Source organism: Geospiza fortis, unplaced genomic scaffold, assembly GCF_000277835.1.
Source record: "Geospiza fortis unplaced genomic scaffold, GeoFor_1.0 scaffold318, whole genome shotgun sequence".
NCBI classification, from domain to species: Eukaryota; Metazoa; Chordata; class Aves; order Passeriformes; family Thraupidae; genus Geospiza; species Geospiza fortis.
Window position 1 is genome coordinate 2,975,916 of NW_005054371.1, and position 21,950 is coordinate 2,997,865.

The following is a 21,950-nucleotide window of genomic DNA, read 5'->3' on the forward strand; positions in this document are numbered from 1 at the left end:
TTTATAAATAATTAGTAACTAGTTGGTGGATGATTTAATCTTAAAATATTTTATTAAGCACTGATAATAATGCAGAAATTCATGTAATAAAACAACTTTAGAGAAAAAGCTAAGTTGAACTGAGTTGCTATAAATATTGCACTTTAAATTTTTATTTTACGTACAAAACTCCTTAAAAAATTGGACAGTTATAAATTAACATCTTCCAAGTAATTGGAATTTGTATTTTTGAGATCAGATGGCTGTGCTGCAAACCTCTGGCTTTCAGCCTTAGGAGGGTCTGTTCCCATCTGGTACATGGAATGGATTTCACTCTGTGCCAGCTGTGCTTATGTGGACAGGAGGGAAGGAAGGGTCAGGTCAGTGTGGTCATACTGTTGGCAGTCACCTGTATTTCCATGACTTAGGCTAACTTAAAATGATTTTTCAAGACAGATGAGAGAACACAGCTGCAGAGTTCAATTTTGACATGTTTTGTTTTTCAAGGCATTTAGGATCTTTGAGTTCTTAGTCTTAAAACTCATGACAAAGCTGTTGGGATAGACTTTGCCTCTGCCATCTTCTTCTACCTGGCCCATGATGATGTAGTTTAAACCTAGAAAGGAGAGAATAAGATTACAAGACAGAAATCTGGGACATCATTTGGTAAGTACCGTTCTTGAAGTGTGGTTTCTGTTAATTTCACTGTTTGTTACCAATGCCTTCCAACATTTCTTCCTTCCTACCTGCAACATTTACTCCCTTACCCATCTTTGCCATGCTTGTTACACCACAAACTAGAGTTATGTAAAAGTCAAGCAGATGCACAGCTAAGTGTCTACTACATAATTAAATATATAGGGGATACTCTTTAAACACAGACTGCCCAGTCTGAGAGGCACTACAAGTGCCCATCAACACTGGATAACCTAACCACTGTCACCCAGGGTGGAATATGTCTCATTAATTTTGAATATTTTCACATTTGCTCAGCTTGTAGCAATAATGCTACAAGCATGCTACTAGCTTTAAGCAATAATGCTCTTAAATCTTCTCATTCCTTTTCCCTTTGCAGAGATGTAAATATTTTCTAGATACATACAGAAGCATTCAGGCAAGGTGGACTTAACGAGTGGTAAGACCTGGCTTTGGACAATTCAATTGGATCTGTGTATTTTTATGCCTTGGAAGGGTTGGGGATTTGCAAGGTCTTGGGCTGGAAGGAATGGTATCACGGGGATATAAACAGAAAAGTTCAGATATTATGTAATGGCTCTTAAATAATTCATTGAGATTTAGGATGAGAAACAGAAGTAGTTTGGAGCCAGAAGTCTGCCTAAAAGGAGACAGCTTGTTTCACCAAGGACATTATTATGTCTCCCAGTGTGTAGTTTACAGATAACTAGAGGCAAAAGCTAATTTCTGATCATGATTTTTCACTTTGTTACTGCCCACTTTGAGTTAATATGCTTAAGCACTGGTAGTATCTGGAATGATACCAGGGGTTTTTTTAATGCTTATTAAATTACTTTGACTGTTTCCTGCTATGACTCTGTTTATGTTCTTGTGTTCTACCTGTTTACTTATGAGGCAAAGCTAAAAACAGTTTTATTTTTTACTTAGTTACTTCAATAAAAATGCTGTCAAGTATTTCTTTTAACACCTTTACCACAATTAACTGGAATTTATGTTGGTTGATCTCTGTATATTATTTAAGGTAGCTTTTAGCAGTACTGGCTGTTTGCAGATACAAAGTGGGCTTAATGCTATGAGTATTTCTGTGAAGCTATAAATACATTCAGGAGATACACAACAGTGGAACTTGGTTTTCTGCCATTTCCTGTGAGATACTCTTCTTCCAGGTTTAGCAGGCTGTTGTCTTTCCCTTATAAACAGCTGTGTATAAAAACTAGCTGCAAAATACATACATGTAAATGCAAAATCTATCTCAGCTTCATCTGAGAGATAAAAATGAAAATCAGATTTTATCTTGCATCACATGGCTTTTAAAGAAAAAAGTTTTTCAAACTCCTGTGATCTATGTGAGCCTAATCCTTTTCCAGTAAAACAGAAAAATGCAATAAACCCCTGGATTACTGGTTATTTTGAATTTATTTTAATACTAACTGCTGATTATAGAAAAAACATGGTAATTTTATTGATTTTTGTGGCCATATTTCCAATAGTAGTTTTTATAACTGTTATCTTTTATAAACACACAAAGCAGTTACTACTGTGTACTTACCTCTCCTCATGAGAGGACACTGCTTACACATAACAAGAATCTTGGCACTCATATTCTTGCCAGCTTGCTGGATTGCTAAATTTCCCTCCTTATATACATTAATGATGGATATTGTTGCATGCAGACTGCCAGCCCGTGTTACTGTTGTGATTACAGTTCCAGTTATTACTAGAAGAAAAGACATTTGATATATTTGGTACATTTTTATTATTTTTAGACAAAAATTTTGAGGCGTCATAAAAACTTATTAAGTATATTAGTGCCTAATAAGGAAACAAACAGTACTGGGAACACTTACTAAAAATATGAGAATCACTGCTGATAACTAACTCACTACTGTCAAATTTGGGTGGCACCAAACATGAAACTGTTCTACAATGGGTCAGTCTCACGCAAGCCCAGTTCTCTGATTTCAGTTAACTGTACAATTTGATACTGTGAAAACTGTACAATTTTCAAATTGTGCAGAAGTTGAATTGAAACTCTTCTAGCCAAAATCAGAATTCCCAGCTCTCTGACACTCCCAGATGAGTAGCAGGGAATAGTTAATGCCCTAAGAACTAGATTTTGGTCTGCCTGAGGCCTAATACAAACTTACTTATTTCAGCTAAATGTATTTACAGATCTCTAGTTACCATCATATCTCCCAAAGACCTCTCAGTATGAAAATCAAGACACTTTCTTTTCCCTAGGATGACTACATTAACTGGTAAGCCATCTTTATTTATCAAAAGGAAATGGTAATTGGTATTAACAATTTAGTTTCTTCTCAGGTCATCCTTTAAAATCAGATATTCTATCCTAGGATAAATTCGATCTTCAGTTATCAAGTAGGTACAGCCAGATTTATTTTACAAAACTGCATAATCCACATTTTGGCATTTTATAAATTTTTGCATTATCTTCCTGTAATGCAGAGCTTTTAATTAAATAGAATGTTCCAGGTCAATCAAGAGAGAACTGTGGATGTTAAAGTGCTGGGTATTGCAGCTATATTTCTAGAAACAATAAAATGAAATGCATTATTAAATAGTTATTATTTTCTGAAATCATAAATTCTGCAAATAAACTTACAGTATTAATATGGGGAAATACCCTGACACATAACTGAATAGATCAGCAGTGCCAGTGCCATGCTAATACACAGCAGACACTGCTTTTCCTGATTGATTTATGTCTGTGTACAGACAGCAGTGCTTGGAAGCTTCCATCCCTTCTGATTTCTTTTCAAAGCTTTTTGGAAGCATATACACCGTGTTGTGGAACAGTCTTGGCTGGTTACAGAAAATGGAGATGACAATACAGTAACTGAATCAATGTATCCTGGGGTTGTCTTACATTGTCATTTGCTTCTCAGATTGAGAAGGTAAGTTTGTCTCAGATATCTGTGCAGTGCCTATTTTAGAATATCTCCAAGAATGTACTGAGTGAAACACAGATACTAATGTCAGATACATAGATAAGTTGGTGTAAAAATATTAGCCTATCTATTAATGGAAATCCAGAACTACATATGGAAAATTTCCTTGAGTCAAAAAACACAGTAGAGAATGAATAAATAAAAAGAAACCGCTTCCTTACCAAAGTTGTTTGAACAATAATTGCTTTCCAGAGTCCCACTCCTTTTACACTTCTGCTGGCACAGGGCAACTGTAGGTTTCACAGCTTTTTGAAGGGGAAAAAAGTAAATTGAAATTGAAAAGAAGCATTTGATACAAATGAAAAGCACTATGTTCAAAAAAGACAAGAGGAAATATTAATAATCCTGATGTATGCATGAGCTAGACCTGGCATTTCAGGGATGAGCACCACAGTAACAATATTCCTTTTCTCTGCTGTCACCTCCAGTCATTGTCTTTTCAGGAGTCTCAGCTGGGTCTGTTCCAGCAACCTGAGAGAATGGGATGTTACTCAAGATCTGTGTGGCATCTGAAGCCTGTCACTGCTGCTGCCATGCAGCCCTAGCAGAACACCTGGAGTACCACAACAGGATGTTACAGTAACACTTCCCAGGGAGGGGGGGTGGCCTTTTATTGGAAATTACTGCACTGTGATGAAAGGAATCAAATTCCTGACCTTTTTTTCCCAAATTTTTCACATAGCTTCATGTCAGGTAGTGTTGCATAGTTTTTCTTCATGACATTTTGAAACAAGATGTTTGAAGTATGGATTTAACATTAGGGATTGACATTTCCTTTCTGAAATTGAATGCTTTGTTTATAAACAACTGAATACACTTGGCATCTTTTTCCTACTAGGGTGGATGTTCATAGTTTCTGTGCATCATTCCATCTAACACGGTGGGATGCACAGTACTTTAAGGTTTGTATGTCCTTTTCAAATTTGTTTGGAATTAGTCAGTGACATAGGTATTGGAAACATGAAGGTGACACTAACAGATTTTTAAAACACAAATTCCTACATAACCTTAATTTCACAGAAAAACTAAATTAGTTATGAAAAGTATCTTTGCAGTTTTTTACTTCAGAATGGAGCATTCTGCAAAAGTTTTATTCAGCCTATATTTTTTGAAAAATAACTTTTGACTAACTTTCAATCAGTAGTTTATACTTTTATTCTTGTACTTCTTTTTAATTGAATAATTTTCCAAGTTTCTAAGAATGAACTAAATTATATTAAAATTACTTTGCCTTTAGTGCAATGGCCATGGCTGTTAGAAGATCTGCACTCACTGCTCATTGTTTTGCTTTTCAAATCCAAAGTTTAAAGGCTAGGCTTCATAGTTTTCTATGGTTTTTTCTGGGCTGGTTTGTTCCTTTCTTTCTCCAATCTTCTTGGTATTTGAGTTTTTAGAAAGTCAAATGCCTCCCACAAGGAAAACTGTTATTATGTCAATGGTACAGGTCTGGCAAGTGCTTCCTACCTCAATGCTACACACAGTACACCAAAAATTTAGAATTTAATGTTTCTTGAGTCTTTCAAGTTAGTGTCCATTGTAGGAGGTTAGGAAATCCAGGAGGTAGATGAGTCCCAGGTGCATGCCATTGTGGTAGCTGCCAAAAATTTACCGAGGTGCTCTGATTTTTCTAAATTTAAAACTAGGATTATGTGTTACAAAATAGTCTTGTTTGGTCCTTTCAGGGCACTTTCTTCTTTCTTTTTTTTTCAGTTTAATAAATTTTGGTTGGTGACCAGCTTTGCTATGACTTGTCAGCAGAGGCTGTCTATTGTTTGTAAGGTACTTTAGCAAAACATGAACCGGAGAAGAACTGAAATAAAAGTTTAGTTGCCTACAACTTTATATGTAGGCACACTGACAGGAAAATGTATGATTTTATCCAATGATATAAGGAAGTCAAATACCTCACCACAGGTATTGGATTAATCTTCATCACTTTTACAAATTTATTTATAGCATTTATTTATTTCTGCAAGTACTAATATTTATATGTTACATAAAGACTGATGTAATTCTTGCAAGAGCCTACTAAAGTTTAATATTTTATTCATGCCTGGAGTTCTGTGCAAGTTTAAACAGATCTGATTTGCAAGATAATAAGATGAGTCTCTTTGAACTGGACACTTCTGGATGCAAATGATGGCTCAGAAATGTAACTGAACTGCAGACGTTTGGTTTGGTTTTGCTGTGGTTTGTTTTGAAGATCAGAAAGGCCTACACTGTGCAAAACTGATCACACCTTGAAAGGACTTCTTATTTCTGTCTGTCTGACAAGTCTTTTGAACACTTTGCCTCTGTTGTCCTCTCTCAGATGAAGCTGCATGTTTTTATTTTCTAACACTGATGCTGTCATGAAAATTGATTTGGAGTTAATTGGTAAATTTCACCTCTCTTGCCTGTGCAAAAACCCTGAACAGGGTTACTGACAGCCTGGCTTACTTGAGACCAAGTGTTTCAACCAACAAGGTCGTTAACAAGTGCTTTAGAGTGAAGAAGAGCTGAATTATTTATTGTTAGAGTCACATCAGAATGATTTACAGGTCACTATGGTTTCATTTTTTTCATGTTTATTTTTATCTATTTTGAATACCTTCATTAGCAGGATGAAAGCACTGCAGCTTCTTGGTTTCCTGCCGACAAGCCATTGCTGCCCTGATTTCTGATGTGCTTTAAGTACAAATCAGGTTATGTCTTGCAAAAACATCATAAATAATTTGGTTTTATGCTATAATTGTATCTGAAATGCCTCACATTCAGGTTATAGAAATTCTAAGAATTTATCCCTTCAATATCTCAGTAATGAGCTATTTTTGGCAACACCTTCAGAGAAATCCAGCTCTGATCTTTCATATATACTGTCTAGTCTCACATACAAAAGGAGACTGACTTTTAGTGAGACATATTTCTCTGTAAGTTCCAATCACTAAATATTTTCAAATAAAAATTATTCTAGGAGAGTGTCATATTGACAAGTCTTGACAGAACCTGAAGAGGGCTCAATTGGCTTCCATACCGATTTTGCTTGATCTTAAAAACTCTAAGAAGAAAAATACAGTAAGATTTTTACATATCAACTTATACAGAAGAAAGAGTTCTTTAAATAAAACTATTTACCAAAATATTCAGGAATTTTTATTAAACAGAAATTAGCTTCTCCATTCTTCTGTGGAATGTGCTAGTTAACTGTCCAAAATTGAAAGGAGACAGGAAAATTCTCTCAGGTGGAATAAGTTACTTTTACACTGAACTCTTGCCTGGATAGATTTCCTTTAATAATGTTAAGTGTATTCTCCCTTGAGTATATTCCAGTACTCTCTTGAGTATATTAATTTTAATTAATTCCTTCAACATTTAAAACTAACTAACCGTAAACTAACAAACTAACAAACCGTAAAACTTGAATTTTTAATATAATTTCTATTTTGTATTTCTGTAACTATCTCCTTGTCCTGGAATAATTAATTTTTATAGGAAATTAAATATAGCCAGTAAGACTTACTTGAGGTAGCAGGGACTATTGTGGTTGTAGGCAGAACTGTAGTTGTGGGTAACTTTTTCGGTCTAAATTTATAATGGCCAATAAAACCATCAGCTGTTAAACTTAAATCAGATAAAAACTGAACGAGCAACTCATTTTTCTCAGACAGAATAGGCCTAAAATAGAAAAACAAAATAAAATATTTCCATTCTTTCACATGTCAAAGCCAGAAAGCATTAATAACATTCTTGAAAAAAAATAACACTCCAGACTAATGCTGAAAAATACATGATTCTTTGCTGGCATGTCACACACTGGTGTTTTCAGGATGAAACTCATTTCCATTAATCACCTAAAACTCCTGATTCCTGAAGTTTATGCCAATATGAGTATTGTTAAATTCTTCCCAGTGACTTCATTGCACAGTTCACTTCCATGAAGTGGAAGGGGTCAGATTAGGAAAGTGGGAAAATACATTGAAGAAATCCTCTGTACACAGGGGAAGTAAGTAAATGGGGTGTTTTAAAATTTGGTGTTTAGTAAAAAAGATATGGCATAATTGGAAGGGCTATGAAAATTCCTTAAGTACTGGATGCTGCAACTCTTCAACAAACCCAGCAAAAAATAAAATGTTTTGGGTTATTACTTCTGTGGGCTCCCTTTTTGTCAATTATTAGATTTTGATCACCCAGGATTTCTTTGAAACCCTTAATGAGGTCTTTGAAGTAAAAACTTGTCATTGTTTCCCTTTTTTTGGCAGATTATCAGAAATCAGGTTACTCTGATGGCCAGGTCTGACTTAGCCAAAAGTAAGGGGCTGATTAACTGGAATTCTCTGGATTTACAGCTGCCATGGTGCATGCCCAGATTAGCCTTTCCTTGCTACAGACTGACACAGCCTGTGGACGTAGGAGGGCACTGATTATCAGCTGCCAAGAGCTTTGTTCTGCTTCCTGAACACCAAGACTACAAGGCAAAATCTGAAAGATCTGACCCAGTCTGTGTATCCTGTCTTTTTAAAAAAGGCTGAGAGGAAAATGAGTCAGATAAAGTGAAGAATGAGCCAAGGGGTGAGAGAGCTCAGCTGGATCCTGGTCCTTCAGTATCTATAATCAAAACATACACATTATGTTCATGTTCAGCTACCATTACTATTGGTGCCACACCAGTATCAGTAGCACTGGGATTAGCACTGGGGTTGTTACACAGTGGCTGATGAGGCTTGTGGGACAGCAGAGAACACGGGCTGCAGCCACAGTTAGAGAGAGAAAATAGAGAAAACCTAGAGAGAGACAAGATACTAAGCAATTTCTACATATTCCTTTGGAGGTACAAAACACTGCATTTAATTTAAATATTAAAATGTTTTAGAAGCCTTGGACAGAACTGTTGGCAAAATAACACACAGTGGCAGTGAAGTTCCCAGCTAAAGGAAGTTACTTACGCTGGTGGACTGTCTCCACAGTACTTCCCAATTCTTTTGGCATCATTGATTTCCCCACCATTAAACACTGCAACGTAGTCATATCTGCAATAGTTGTCTCTTTCCACATCAAACTTCTCAAATTTTAACTCTATGAGCTAAAGGGAAAATGGAAATAAGTCATTTAGGCAGAATTTATTAATACTTCTTGTAGTAAATGACATCTTCATAGGAAGTACTATTTAATTTTTCTTTCAATAAAGGAAAATTCCTTAATCCATTTAATTCTAAAGTATTTTAATCCACATGACCTCTCCAACTAATAGTTCAGCATATGACTCTAATATTCTGTAAAACGTTTTCTTCTCAAATGTATGCAAGTAACTTCTGATAGTTATATTTATGAGTGAATCTTAGTAGGTGTTAGGTGCTACAATGCTCTTAAAATAACTACAGCAAGTGTAAGAAACAGAAAAGGAGCTTTTAATGTCATTGCATCTTTCAAGATACACTAAAGAAAAAGCAAAGGCAAAGCTGATACAAGGCATTTCACTGACTTCATTAACAGCAGGGCCCAAATCACTGTGGTTGCCAATGCTGTGTATACTTGATGCAGAATTAAAAACATTAGAAATTAAAATGTTGATAGAAAGAAAATCAGCAAATAGTAAAACTAAACCCAAGAGAAAGTAAGTAGTGAAAGGAACAGTGTTTCCATGTCAGATTTCCATAATCGTTGAGGCTTTACAAGTTATAAATGTGAACTAGTATCATACTGCTATTTCCAGTACTCACACTATTACCTCCAATGACTTTTATTTATGGAATTTTCTACTTAAGGAAAAAAAAAAAAACCACAACAATGTACAAGAAAACAGAAATGGAATCTACTACTCTGAAATGAAGTCCTGCAGAATGACTCTGTCAGTCATGTGTGGCAGGGAAGGGAAACACAACCTAACTGCTGCATGGAAACAGAGGTAATATATACATTTAGGTTGCTTCTTTAGATGAAGCACAACAGTATTTAAATCACCTTCCCATAAATAGAACAAATTAGGCTTGAATGACAAGACTGATTTATACTGATTGTAGATCAACCTTTATAAAGATCTGACTCAAACAAAGATGGTATTAAATCTTCTAAGATTGTACAAAGAAAAAGAAGTAATTTGTACATGGCACGTACTTTATTTGATTACTGACATAGCAAAAGCTACCTTGTTCTACATTCATAGTAATGATAGCCTGTTATCACCTGATGTCTTAGTTTTGCTTGGATATGGTTTTGCACTATTAAGATATTTAAGGCATAATTTTGTTAATTTTGTTTCCCATGAAGTATGACTAACCTTGGGGGACTTGATTTCAGAGATGACTAACAGGCTTGTTTCAAAACCCTCAGTATCATGATGAAAAAATGCACTTTAAATGGAATACCCATCTGAATAACATGCTTGTGATCAAAAAAGATGGTAAAGAAAGAAGTAATGCAACTGGGAATAGAAATGCTAAATTTTTCCATAGCAGGCAAAACAGCAGGCCATAATATCTACTTCACTATTGTTCAATAAGTGCACTTTGCACTGGTATTTCATGATAGAATAGAAGCTCTTCATGATCAGGAGAAGCCCCTCCATCTTCTGTAATAAATTAAATAATTATTGGTTTATATTTGAAGCAACAAAACAAGAGTGCCTTGTTTTATTGATCACATGCTTATGAAAGGGAAATAGAGACACCACCTAAATTCTGGCAAATGGAAGACTGGGGAGCTTTTTCTGTGCACTTGAAGAGAGATGCTTATTCACTACTTAATGGAAAATGGCACTGTCAAAATTCTGCCTTTTTTCCATGCAAACAACCACTGTTGCAGTACATGAATAATATATATTTGGAAACAGGTAGACTGGTGGAATAGAATCATCAAAAGGCACAGGATATAATGTCCTTATTTTTATGCTGATATAGCCTTTCTCAAATCTCTGTGAGCTTAGGAAAAGTTCTTAGGCTTATCTAGAGACATTTGGAAAGAACCAAAGTAATCTGCAGTTTACAGATAAGGGTTTAAAAATCACTGCCTATCTATAGGATTGTTAAATGGCCTGTATCTAGCAAACAAGGAACGTGCATTAAAAAGGAATACAGGAAAGACTAAGCTGACATACTGCTTCAGTTCAAGGGAGGAACTGTCTTGGTAAATGCAAAAGTAGTAGAGATCAGAAGAATATATTTATCTGGGGCAGCTTTTTTTATTTCAAGGATTAGTCATGAGCGGAAGATGAAGAGGAAAGTCATCTTTATATGTAAATGAATTTTAAAAGCTGAATGTGGCAAGAAAAGTAACCACCCAACATGCTTGTCAACCAAAACATTCAATCACTGTAGACCTCCTGCTAAGATACCGACCAGATGGCTCAGCAGCAACCAGAAAATGTGCAACTAGGATTGAGATTCACCCTAGAGTGTAGGGAGCACACTTGTGTTTGCCATGCGTGGCACAAGAGCCCTCTCGGTCTGCAGTCACATCTCCTCAGCTCCTAATGAAGTGGGAACATATGCTCTCATGGCATCTGGCTAATAAAGCAAGCATGTTATTGCAGTGGAGCCTTCAAAATATGAAACAGAATAAACTGCTTTTATTAAATTCAATCAGCTCCACCTGGGTACCTCAATAGTAAATGCTCAAACATCGTTAGACTTCAATGCAGCACTGGTCATCATCACGTTTGGTGCTGAGATGATCATATGCCCTGACTTCATTTGCATGGTATTTTTTGTATTAAGAAAATAATGTTTAAACCCTCCTTGGCTTAAAAACCTCAGCAGTCAGAGATGCTTTAATGGGTTTCATTTCGGGGAGTGTAAACGTGCGTGGCAGTGCTGAGGAAACACAGGAGTCACTGGGGCGAAGGGGGAGCGGAAGGCGGGACGGCCGGAGCGTGGCCGTGCCTGTGCCCGCCGGGTGCCACCGCAGTGTCCCGGGCCAGCGTGGGTCCCTGCAGGCGCTGGAAGCTGAGCTGTGCCAGCAGGGCCTTACCTGGTTCTTCGGGGCCACGATATGCCAGGAACAGGTGACTCCCGCGGGGTAGTCCCGCTCTGGCCAGTTGGGCGTGTGGAAGGAGCCCGAGGGTTTCTCCAGCCGCCCCCCGCAGTACTGGTCCCCTGCAAGGCAGCACAGCGCGGGCCCTGAGGGCGGCGGCCGTGCTGAGGGAGCCTCCGCCACAGCCCGCCCAGACACGGCCGAGCCCTCCGCCCCAGCTGCGGGCACCACAGCTAGTATACGGCAGTAAATCAGAGAGAGAGAAGCGTTCCTGCAAACACTGGAGGAGCCATCCCCGCAGCGCATGGCAGCAACGGTGGGGCCGAGAGGCGCTCCCAAAGGAACTGCAGCCTGGGGAGTGTTCTTGATGGAGAGAGGTATTTTCTTCCATATCTCCTGCCCTCAGTTACAAATTAAAAACTCCATCAGGTGTGTAATCCTTATCTATAATATTACTATGAACCTTCTCATTAAATCAACTACACCCGGGCACAGTTATTTAATGTATTGTTCAATACAAGTTTACAACTGGTAGGCCTGATAAATTACTCACCACCTGCACTGCCTCTGCTCAGCAACCTGTCTAGTCTGGTATCATACCAATAGCAAAAGCCTTGAAAAACAGTCACTAACTAGAGCAATACCACCTCCCCTGACCTCCCAGCCTCTCACTGTTCATGTTCTTCCCAAGCACCAGGCAATGCCTTTATGTTTAGTAATACCTGATGAATGGTGCTTTCATATGTTTTTGTAAGTGGTTTTAAACCAGGACAGAAACAGACAATCCACAATATCCCCTGGTACAGTGTTCTACTGCTTCACAGGCCACAGAGAAAAATCACCCTCTCCTTTCCTTTGCAGCCACTTGCTCGTCTGGTTTTTATGTTGAAAGAGATGGACCAAGGTCCATCTTCCTCCACACCACACTTCCTCCCCACCAGGCATGACTTCAAAGCCCTCTCCTACAGTCCCTCTGACTTTCTCTTTTCCAGCATGAAGAAGTTTATGCTGTGCAGTTGATCTTTGTGTATGTGATGCTCTTTTAACTGTATCTTACTTGTTGTCTCTGATTCCTTACTATAATTTGATCATATTCAGTTCTGAGATGGGAACATCAGAAAGGCACACTTTATTCAAGATGTACATGCATTAGGGATTTATAATGGCATGGGTTTTGTTGTTGTTCTTTGGTCTTTATTTTCTTTCTAAAAATTATAACGTTTATGTTTCGTTTTTGATACCCACTAAGCACTGAATTGATGGTCAACTACTGTTTTCATAAATTATCTACTTTAAACCTAAGATCTCATTCCAAAACAGTAAGAGTCAATTCAGAACCTGCTGTACTGTACACAAAGTTAGGGTGTTTTCCCCTTATATGCAACATTTATCTAGATTGAATTTAATTTGCCCTTTTAATGGATAGTTATTACCAGTTTACTACTAGGTACAGTTCTTCCACTACTCTTAGACTTGTCAGCCTTTCTCCTTACTACTTGATGAACAAAGATGGCTAAACAGTTACACTTTGCTAAGCAAGGTAGTTAATAAATATGTTGAATAGCACAACCTTAATATCTCTGGCACCAAATCTTTTTAAGCATTAATGTGGCTCTGAATAGAGCTGAGTTTTATTTGTCTTCAACACATATATAATGGTTAATTACCTCTTTCATGTGGTTCTGCTGCAGAAAACTTGGCAATGAATCCACTCCCAGCAGTATTAGCATCTGAAGTCATCTGCACCAACATTTTATTGCTGCTGGACACCAGGGCCCCTGGTTTGACAGTGCCACAGAACCTGCCGATGCGCTGCCCGTTGGCGTGGCCGCTGTAGATATCCACAAAGTCATAGCGGCACAGGTTGTCGCTCTCCAGGTCCAAGTACCGGAAAGAAAGAACCACCACTTTTCCCTCTGGGACCTGCAGAGACAGGGAAGGAGAGACACATGCATCTGGAAGGGTGACCACATATCTATCAGATCCCACTGTTTGCATGCCTGTTTTCATGCCCTTCACCTCCTACCAGACGAGCACTTCTTGTCAACAGTATTACAGGCACAGCAGTTTCTAAAATAACTTGGACCAATCCTTAATATTAGGCTCTGGCCATCTCTTGCCATTATCTTATTTCTGATCCAGAGTATCCACTAGTCAGGCTCATGCAGTTAATTATAAACCAGTTCAGCTTGGTGTGTTTCTCTTATATTCTGCTGAAAGTGTAGAATCAGCCATGCAGCTCCCTGTCACCAAGCAAAGTGAGGAGTATGAGATTAATATGAAAAAAATATGGAAAAAATAATTTACCATTTTAACCAAATGAAATGGCCTCTCTCTCTGATTTGTGTGACCTAGTTTCATAGTTTGAAGGAGTTTTTTAATTTACTGACATACATCTCACATCTATAAATAAAATTGGAAATTTTAAGGCTAACACTGTACAACCCTAATATTTAATTACTGGAGTGGCTTCAGTGAAATAATTATATTTGGAAAGACAATGTAAAACTATAAACAGAGAATTCAAAAGAACCACTAGTGGGTGTCCTCAATATAGAAGAGAGTTTTGTTTTCTGAAACATCTGAGGAAACATAAGACGGGGCAAATCTTCTTATGTGTCTGCATGTGGACACTGCAAAAGAGACAAGAGTACAGAGAAGGATGTAAATTAAGACAACATAATAGTTTACAAGGAGAACATTTCCTGGGATACAGTTACAAGCTTTTAAGAGAAAAATCAGCATACTGAGAAGTGAAAACTATTCCAATAAACCACTTAATGCTGTGTAACAGAAGTAGGGAAACAGTATTTTAAAGTATAGAGAGACCCTAGACAGGCAAGTGTAATTATCTGCATTCAATCCATATCATGGTAGAGTGGTTAGCTATTAAAATAATTGCAGCTGTTCTGCTTTACTGAGATGCTACTATAATTTTCTGCTTTAAACATACACTTAATATATCTGCATTAAGTTCATATTTAAGCCACATTATTTAAGAGTTCATGAATTTTTTTTCATTCCTAAACAGTGACTCATTTTAAAACAGTGGTTTGAAGTAAACTACAACTAAACTGTTCCTATATGAAATTGTCAAACTGTTTTAACATTGAGTCTCAACAGTTAAAAATTGCTTGTCAAGTGTAGATGGAAGTGTTATAAATGGAAGTGACTGCTTTAACCCACAGAAGATACTGATAGAGGCAGCAGCTCTAGATGTACTGGAAAATGTGCTGTATGTGTGTTCAGGTTACTCTCTCGTGGCTGCTTTCATGTCCAGTGCTGATACTAATCCTGCAGCAGGACAGACTTCTGCTTGAGCTGCTCTCAGCTGCCCAGGGTCCATGTGCACACATCCTGACCAGCTCCACTGCAGTTCCTGCTGCTGGTTTCAGAGAATTTTCCTTTGAAGTTCAAAGTTCTCTCAAAAATGCACTCAGGGCCCCTGTACTGATACACATCACTGCTACTACTGCAAAACCACAACTTGCCTAATCTTCAATTTATTCCTTGAATCACTGCTCTCATGTCTAAATCTCTTACTGCATTCACTTGTCTTCTGGTCTGAATCCCTAAGGAGAATAGGGCTTGGTCATTTTAACATAAAATGAGCTCAAATGAATTTGGAATTCCTGCCTGAAGATCTGAATATTATTTACAGTTATACTACAAACTCTGTGTGACTGGACAAGTCAATTCAGAAAGGCTGACAGTAAAATTAGTTAGATAAAGTCAAATATAGGCAGTTAGATGACAGAAGCCTTTTTTCCCAGAAGTATGTATGTAAAATAGCATATGCTCTTTTGGGGTGGCACAGTCATTTTCATAAGTTTGTCCAACTGGTATGACAGGATGCAAATGGGGTGATCTTTAAAGGTTATCATGTTTTAAAATAAACTATCATACCTACAGTTAAGTTTGTCCAACATATTCCACAACAGTGTCTTGCAGCTTTGGCTAAAACTTGCCCGTCTTTAAGATATTTCCCCTTTTCCTTCCCCTGTTTTTGAAAGCTGAGCAGAAGTTGCTCTAGCATATCAGATTAAACAGTTTTATCAATGCTTATGAGATTTTTCCCTATTTTCTCAGCCTGAATTGCTTCTTTGAATATACCTGCTCTCTCCCAGAGTTCAAAGAAGGAAGTGGAAATGTGAGAGGTGGCTGGTTCTGGGGTACAAAAAGGTCATTTTGCTGTCCTTGTAGAATTGCACTCAGATTTAGCCAAGTGGTTAGTGCTCAGTAATGCTGATGGTGCTCACTGACAGCTTTGTTCCAGGAGTGCACTGACCCTGCACTGCTCTACTCACACCAGCCCCAAGGCACTCACTCTGCCCCTGGACATGCCACTCTCTTGCCACCCCACAGGAACAGAGAGAAACAGGACATGGGACAGACCCCTGCTCAGGAGGGAGAGGATGCCAAAGCTGCCAAACCCTAACTTCAGTCAGCCATTCACTGAAGCCTTAGGTTTTCTGGTTCATGGTATCAGCCATTCTGTGCAGTGCTCTGCTTCCTTCTCCTCTCCCCACCACTGGCTATACTATGCTGTACTATACTATAATATACTGTACTATGCAATGCTATAATATACTTTTTAATTATATTTCATTGTAGCTTTTAATTTCTGCTTCTGTCAGCTTAATCTATGTGAACTTGGTCAAGACTGTTCCCCATAGATGTACTGACTTCTGTTTCATGATAGTCTGTAAAAAATTGTGCAGGAAAAACTCAGCCACGTGGTCATGAACGTTTAACATGGAGCCTGCTGCAGTTTTTAGTTGTCAGAATAATCCTTGCTCATATTTAGCTGAATTTGGGGAGGTAAGTCATTTAAATAAGCATGGCAGGCCCTTAATTACAGTCACTGGTATTACTTTTATTTTAAAAATATACTTGCTTATTAAAATATTTGTCATTCACAAAAGTAACACATTTGTTCCAGTATGTTAAATCAGTTAAAATTTTGTGGTCTGAGTAGATGACAATCAGAAGTGCAGAGGATGCTGGTTCCACATTCTGGCAGCAGCTCTTCCAGTTTGCAGCTACTCCCAAGAAATCTTGTGCTAAATACAGGCATCTTTGCATAACTGTGCTTTTCTTTGATTTCTACCACTTTGCCTCTTTAAATGTTGAGAACTAATGTGCTAAAATCTGCCAGTGGTTGTCCCAGGACATTTAAAATATTGTTCCATGAGAAACACGGGGGAGCAAGCAAAGGCCAGCATGACTCAGTATTGTTTACTTTGAGCCACATCTGAGCCTGATGCAGTAAGATGGGATACCTCAGAGGAAGAACTGGAAGGAATTCAGCTCTTAAAAGAAAAGGAAAAAAAAAAGAAGGAGGAGTCAAAGGAAGAATGATGTGATGCTTCCTCTGCAGGGTGTGCCTTATTTTTGTTTTATCCATCCAGCTGGTATCTTTCAACAACAGAGGCACTTCATCCTCTGCCTTTCTTGTCACAAAGAGGGCAACTGACCCCTACTCACTCTCTGCTTCCCTTCTTATTTTAACTCTACGAACTTTTTTAGGTTCAAAAATTATGATGCTGAACTAATGCTTTACTCCTATGGAAGGCTAAAGAAATTTTTAGAGGGAGTTCTTATAAAGCATAATTCCCTAAAATCATCTGTGTAGATTACTAACCTCTTCAAAAGGGCATGATTATTCCATATATACAACACACCTCAAAGTAAGGTCATGAGATTGTTCTTGCTTATCATTCATTGCAGATATTTTATATAATGTTAATCAAAGTTCAGTTACCTTTAAAGTAGTGATGCTGTTTTTCTGTTGTTCTGACTGAATACAAAGCCCTCTTCATCAAAACTACATGGTTTAGACTATTTACTTTGAAGGGAGGAAACCCCTTAAATGCCAACTTTCACAAATAGATTTTGTCTAACTTTTAAACCTGTATTGGGTTGAATATATATTGATATATGTTTAATACAAAAATGCTGATTGTATGCTTTGCTATAGCAGCTGCAGGTAGAGCTGAAAAATACATCACTACCTGCGAGCCAAATGTATTATTTCTCTCTTCTGAGAATGAATGTAGAAGTTATTTGAAGTTACATCCTGGGAAGAACCATGATTTCTGCCTAGTTGCTTGTCTATCTCCATCTCCAATTTTAAAAATTTGTGTTAGCTTGCTCTTCCTGACAAGGGCACTAGATTCTGTTCATCTTTTTCTTTTTCAGCTATACAACCAATGTGTAAAGACCGTTTTCTACTGAAGGGCAGTTTTACAATGACATAGGAAAATGAATGCTTAAAACATAGAAAAAATTATTTAAAATATTCTGCTCCCTCAGGGCAGATTCCCAATTGCCCTGCTAAGTAAATTTTTCAAACTTTGCTTATTGTCAGCAAACCTGCTGGAACACAGCTCCTGAACCTATAAAAACATAACCTTACATAACTCTGACAGTTTTCAGTATTATTGTTGCACATAAAGTTGTTGGAGTCTTATGGGAACTAAGCAGCCTGCCAGAAAAACATGGGACAGCAGTCCAGATTCTCGGACTATGTGACACATTTATGTGAGGTGATGGCCAAGAAGGATTACAGAGTATTAAAAGTAAGTGTATATGACATATTTCAGATAAACCTATATACATTACTATAGGAAAGGAAATAGCTGTACAAATGACTTCTTAGCAAAGCCAGTGAAAAGCTGCTGGGTAGTCTGCCAAGGCTGTAATAGAACCACAAGCATGTGCTGAACACTTCTTAGAGCTCTTAGAATAGAGAAGCTGTTTTCTTTAGCCAGCTGAAAAAGTCCCAGTCTCTTGAAATAACAGAACCATAATTGAGTTAGACTCTTCCAGCTTTAGCAAACTGTTTGGAAAGATTTCAGATGATACTTGAATGCTACATTGCTTTATCTGTATTACCTGTAACGTTTTCTAAACCCATTTTCCTCTAAATAACGAATTAGCTTTCATTCTGCCTTTCTTTTTGCATTTCTTGTGCAGATGATGAGATCCCGTAGTTGAGAAAACAAGAGCTTCACGCTTCTCATGACCCAGACATAAAGTAAATCAACGTCTCTATCAGTCTTGCAGACTTGTCAGATCCTGCATTAGGAGAGTGTTTTGTTTTCAGAAAGGTGTTCACAGCCCTTGGCTAAAACGGACAGGCAAATGTCTTAGTCACTTTCTAAGACCAGATGCTAAATGAGGAAGACTAACAGTAACTACAGAGTATTTCTTCATGGCAGTGTAACTGGCTTACTTACTTGGGTGCTATTACAAGCTATTCTGAGCCTCAGCAATATTTGGTGAAAGGATTTTGTTGTATAAATTCAGGCCAACCAGACCCTTGAGCGTACCATTTTGCCACAGTCTGGTAAACCATGGTCTTTTTAAAGAGAGTACAGGCTTAGTCTTGCAGGTTTATTAGTCCTTGCCTTCCCTGCATCCTTCCTGCACACCCGGAAGACACAGAGCATTCTACAGTTGATGGGGGAAGAGAAATCAGCTTGGCTTAGTGAACATTATTTTTAACAAAACAGGTGTTAAATGGGCTGAGGACACAAGCAAGCCTGGACTACTCCAGTTGTGCAGCCCTTCTCTGGCTTTGGGTAAACCACAGAGGACAAGCAGGAGGCAGTCAAATGGCAGCACAGCAGAACACTGGGAGTCAGGGTGATCATGAAATGACAGAAGCCATCAAGTTCTTCCCATTGTCAAGAAAGCTGAAGTGCAGACACAGCTCTGCTACAGCTCTGTAGAAATGCTTCTCACCATGCCCAGGCTCACCTGCATGTTGGCATCTTGTTAGCAACAGCCACATAAAGTCTGCAAATAAAGCACTCTATATGGACTTTCCAAGTACAATAATTTGTTCTCTTCTCCTTCTACCCCCCATATTTGAAGGGCAGATACATGGCATGATTCAGTAATTGCTTCTTTAGTGCTGCCTCCATTTGTTGTCTAAGCTTTTTAGTAGTAAAAACTTCATGCTGTTATAAGCAAAATTATTATCTCCCTCCAGATTCAATTTTGATCTTTTGAACACTAAGTTATACTGGTAAACTAATTTTGTATGTTTTTTCCTTTTATTTAAGGCATGTGTGTATGATTCCAAATGCAATTTGCATCTGCTCTTCAGACTGCAAGGTGGGCCATGCTGACTGCTGTCACCTCAGCCCCTCGATAGCAAGGAAGTAAGTTTATGGGCATGCACCATGGTTCACATCCTCTTCTGGATGAGGTCAGACACAGCTCAAAGGTAACCTCTAACTGGGCCCCAATAATAACACAACAGAAAGGTGCAGAAAGCAGCTCTGCAGCTTCACTGGGATCTTTCAGATAAAACTATTAAAATCACAGTGCTCATTTGGTACGAGAGTTGTTTTAAACTGAACATTGTAAACAGATCAATGTCTACTGCTCTGCATCAGCATCTCTATAGTAGCGGGAAACAATTATCCTGTGACATCCTATTCTCCTGCCAACACCTAGCCTGTGATGCAGTCTTTCAACTGAACTTGTCCTTAGAGATCCTGTCAACACACAGACAAACTTATTTTTTATGCCATGCTATTTTTTCTGTAGGCCGAAATGTCAGAAGCTGTGTCTAAAAAAGAGACGAAATTTGGTGGGCAGTTTCAGAGGGTTTAATTTGTGCAGATGTGAGGAAGAGTAATCATTCACTCACATCCCCTTCTCTGAGTCTGTGGATAAGGACATCCAGACCAGGAGTATTTAGTCCTAGCTGTTTCATGGAATCTGTTGTCCATGAATATATCTCTGCCCTACATTCTCATTTCAGCATCGAAATATCAATTATACCACATGGTTCCATTTCACAGAGTCATTTATAAATGTAACAACACTTCCCTACTGCTGTCATCCTGCTGTATGACAGACTCCAGATGTCCTGGCTGGCAGAACACTGCTAGCAGCACACTTCAAGCAAACCTGCCTGGATTTTTTTGGGTTTGATTGAAACTTTTTTATATGTCTTCTTGCCAAGAAATTTTGCTTTTCATACTTACCACCTGAAATCTTTTCTTTGATAGAACTCACTATTGCTTTCCACAGTGACAGAAGGGGAGATGTTTGCTTGCAAATTTAAATTTAAAAATTTTAAATTTAAAAATTTGCAAATTTAAATTTGCAAATTTTTAATTTAAAACAGTTAGAGGTGCATCAGGGAAGTCAATGAAAATTTGCTTCTGATATGAGGCAAGGCCAGTTCTGTTTCAGCCACTATTATCATATTACATCAACCCTAAAAAGCTCCAGATAGTTGAGCTACTTTGAGTTACTGAGTTCATTATTGCACATATGTTACCCCATGTAAAACACAGTTTAACAACAAATAGCTGTTCATTGTCTTCAGCACTGATTTTGTGGTATTAAAAATTCTTACGGTGATTTTCCAAGTACATTTGCTGTTTGGTGGGTAGACACCAGGAAATCCTTCACTCCCAATAAACCCTGACTCTCCAGATACAACTCCTCCACATGTAAACGTAGGCCTGAGAAAAACAGAAAAAAAATTCATTTATTCTTTGTACAAGAGGCACAAACTGTCTCAACAGCTTAAATATTTAAAGCCATTGCTAACATGGAATATATTTAATCATTTGCATAAAATCACTATTGACATAGAATGTGCAATTTAATGTGTGAACTTAGGTGTAGAAAAAATTAACTACTTAGGCCTTAATTCTGGGTCGGCACAGACTGTTATCTCTCCCTCCTTTTTTACTTCCTAAGAGCAGTGGTGTGCCAATGTGATATATCACTGAAAATTGCTATTATAATGGAAAAATAATATTAAAAAGTCATTAGCAATTACTTTTTATAGTACATATAATAGTAGTTAAAATAGCACTGATATAAAAATTACTTCTCATTCCTTTCTACGCTTTCAATTTATATATTTTAACCAAGGAAGTCTATGGTACTTTTTTATACCACAGTAGCACAACCCACCCCATGCTGAGCCCCGCTCCTGGTGCTGAGCCCCGTGGCCCAGCTGTGCTCAGGGCTCAGCTCAGGTGCTGCTGCCGGCTCCGGACACGCGAGAAACCCAGGAAAACCGCATGGAACCTCTGCTACTGCTGAGGACACGAGGGTGAGCGAGCGCCCGGCCGAGCTTTAGACACCGGTATGCCTCACCCTATCATACTGTTATGTTAGAGGGGTTACAGACTAGCCGGCACCGCGCTGCTCTCGCAGGGTCCCGGGCTCCGTGGGCAATGCTCCTGCCCAGATGAAGTCACGGGCACTGAAACACGGTGGGAACGCGGCTGCGGGGGACGAAAGGAGGGGAGGGGACAGCGGGGGCTGCCCGGGGACAGAGAGCGCGGTACCTGTGCGGGGGGGCGGCGGGACGCGCCGCCG

At 38.4% G+C, this 21,950-nt stretch overlaps 1 protein-coding gene across 1 annotated transcript in view; it reads right to left on the reverse strand.

The window, feature by feature from the left end:
- Positions 1-30: 30 nt before the first annotated feature.
- The window catches only part of PCOLCE2 (procollagen C-endopeptidase enhancer 2), a 22,264-nt gene continuing 344 nt past the window's right edge, over positions 31-21,950 (reverse strand). The window contains exons 2-10 of the mRNA XM_031060036.1: positions 21,920-21,948; positions 20,971-21,079; positions 13,256-13,511; positions 11,586-11,710; positions 8,567-8,703; positions 7,144-7,298; positions 3,806-3,889; positions 2,225-2,392; positions 31-595 (exon numbers count right to left, since the gene is read on the reverse strand). Of these exons, the coding sequence (XP_030915896.1) occupies positions 459-595; positions 2,225-2,392; positions 3,806-3,889; positions 7,144-7,298; positions 8,567-8,703; positions 11,586-11,710; positions 13,256-13,511; positions 20,971-21,079; positions 21,920-21,948 (1,200 nt within the window). The 3' untranslated portion in view covers positions 31-458. The remainder of the gene's footprint in view (positions 596-2,224; positions 2,393-3,805; positions 3,890-7,143; positions 7,299-8,566; positions 8,704-11,585; positions 11,711-13,255; positions 13,512-20,970; positions 21,080-21,919; positions 21,949-21,950) is intronic.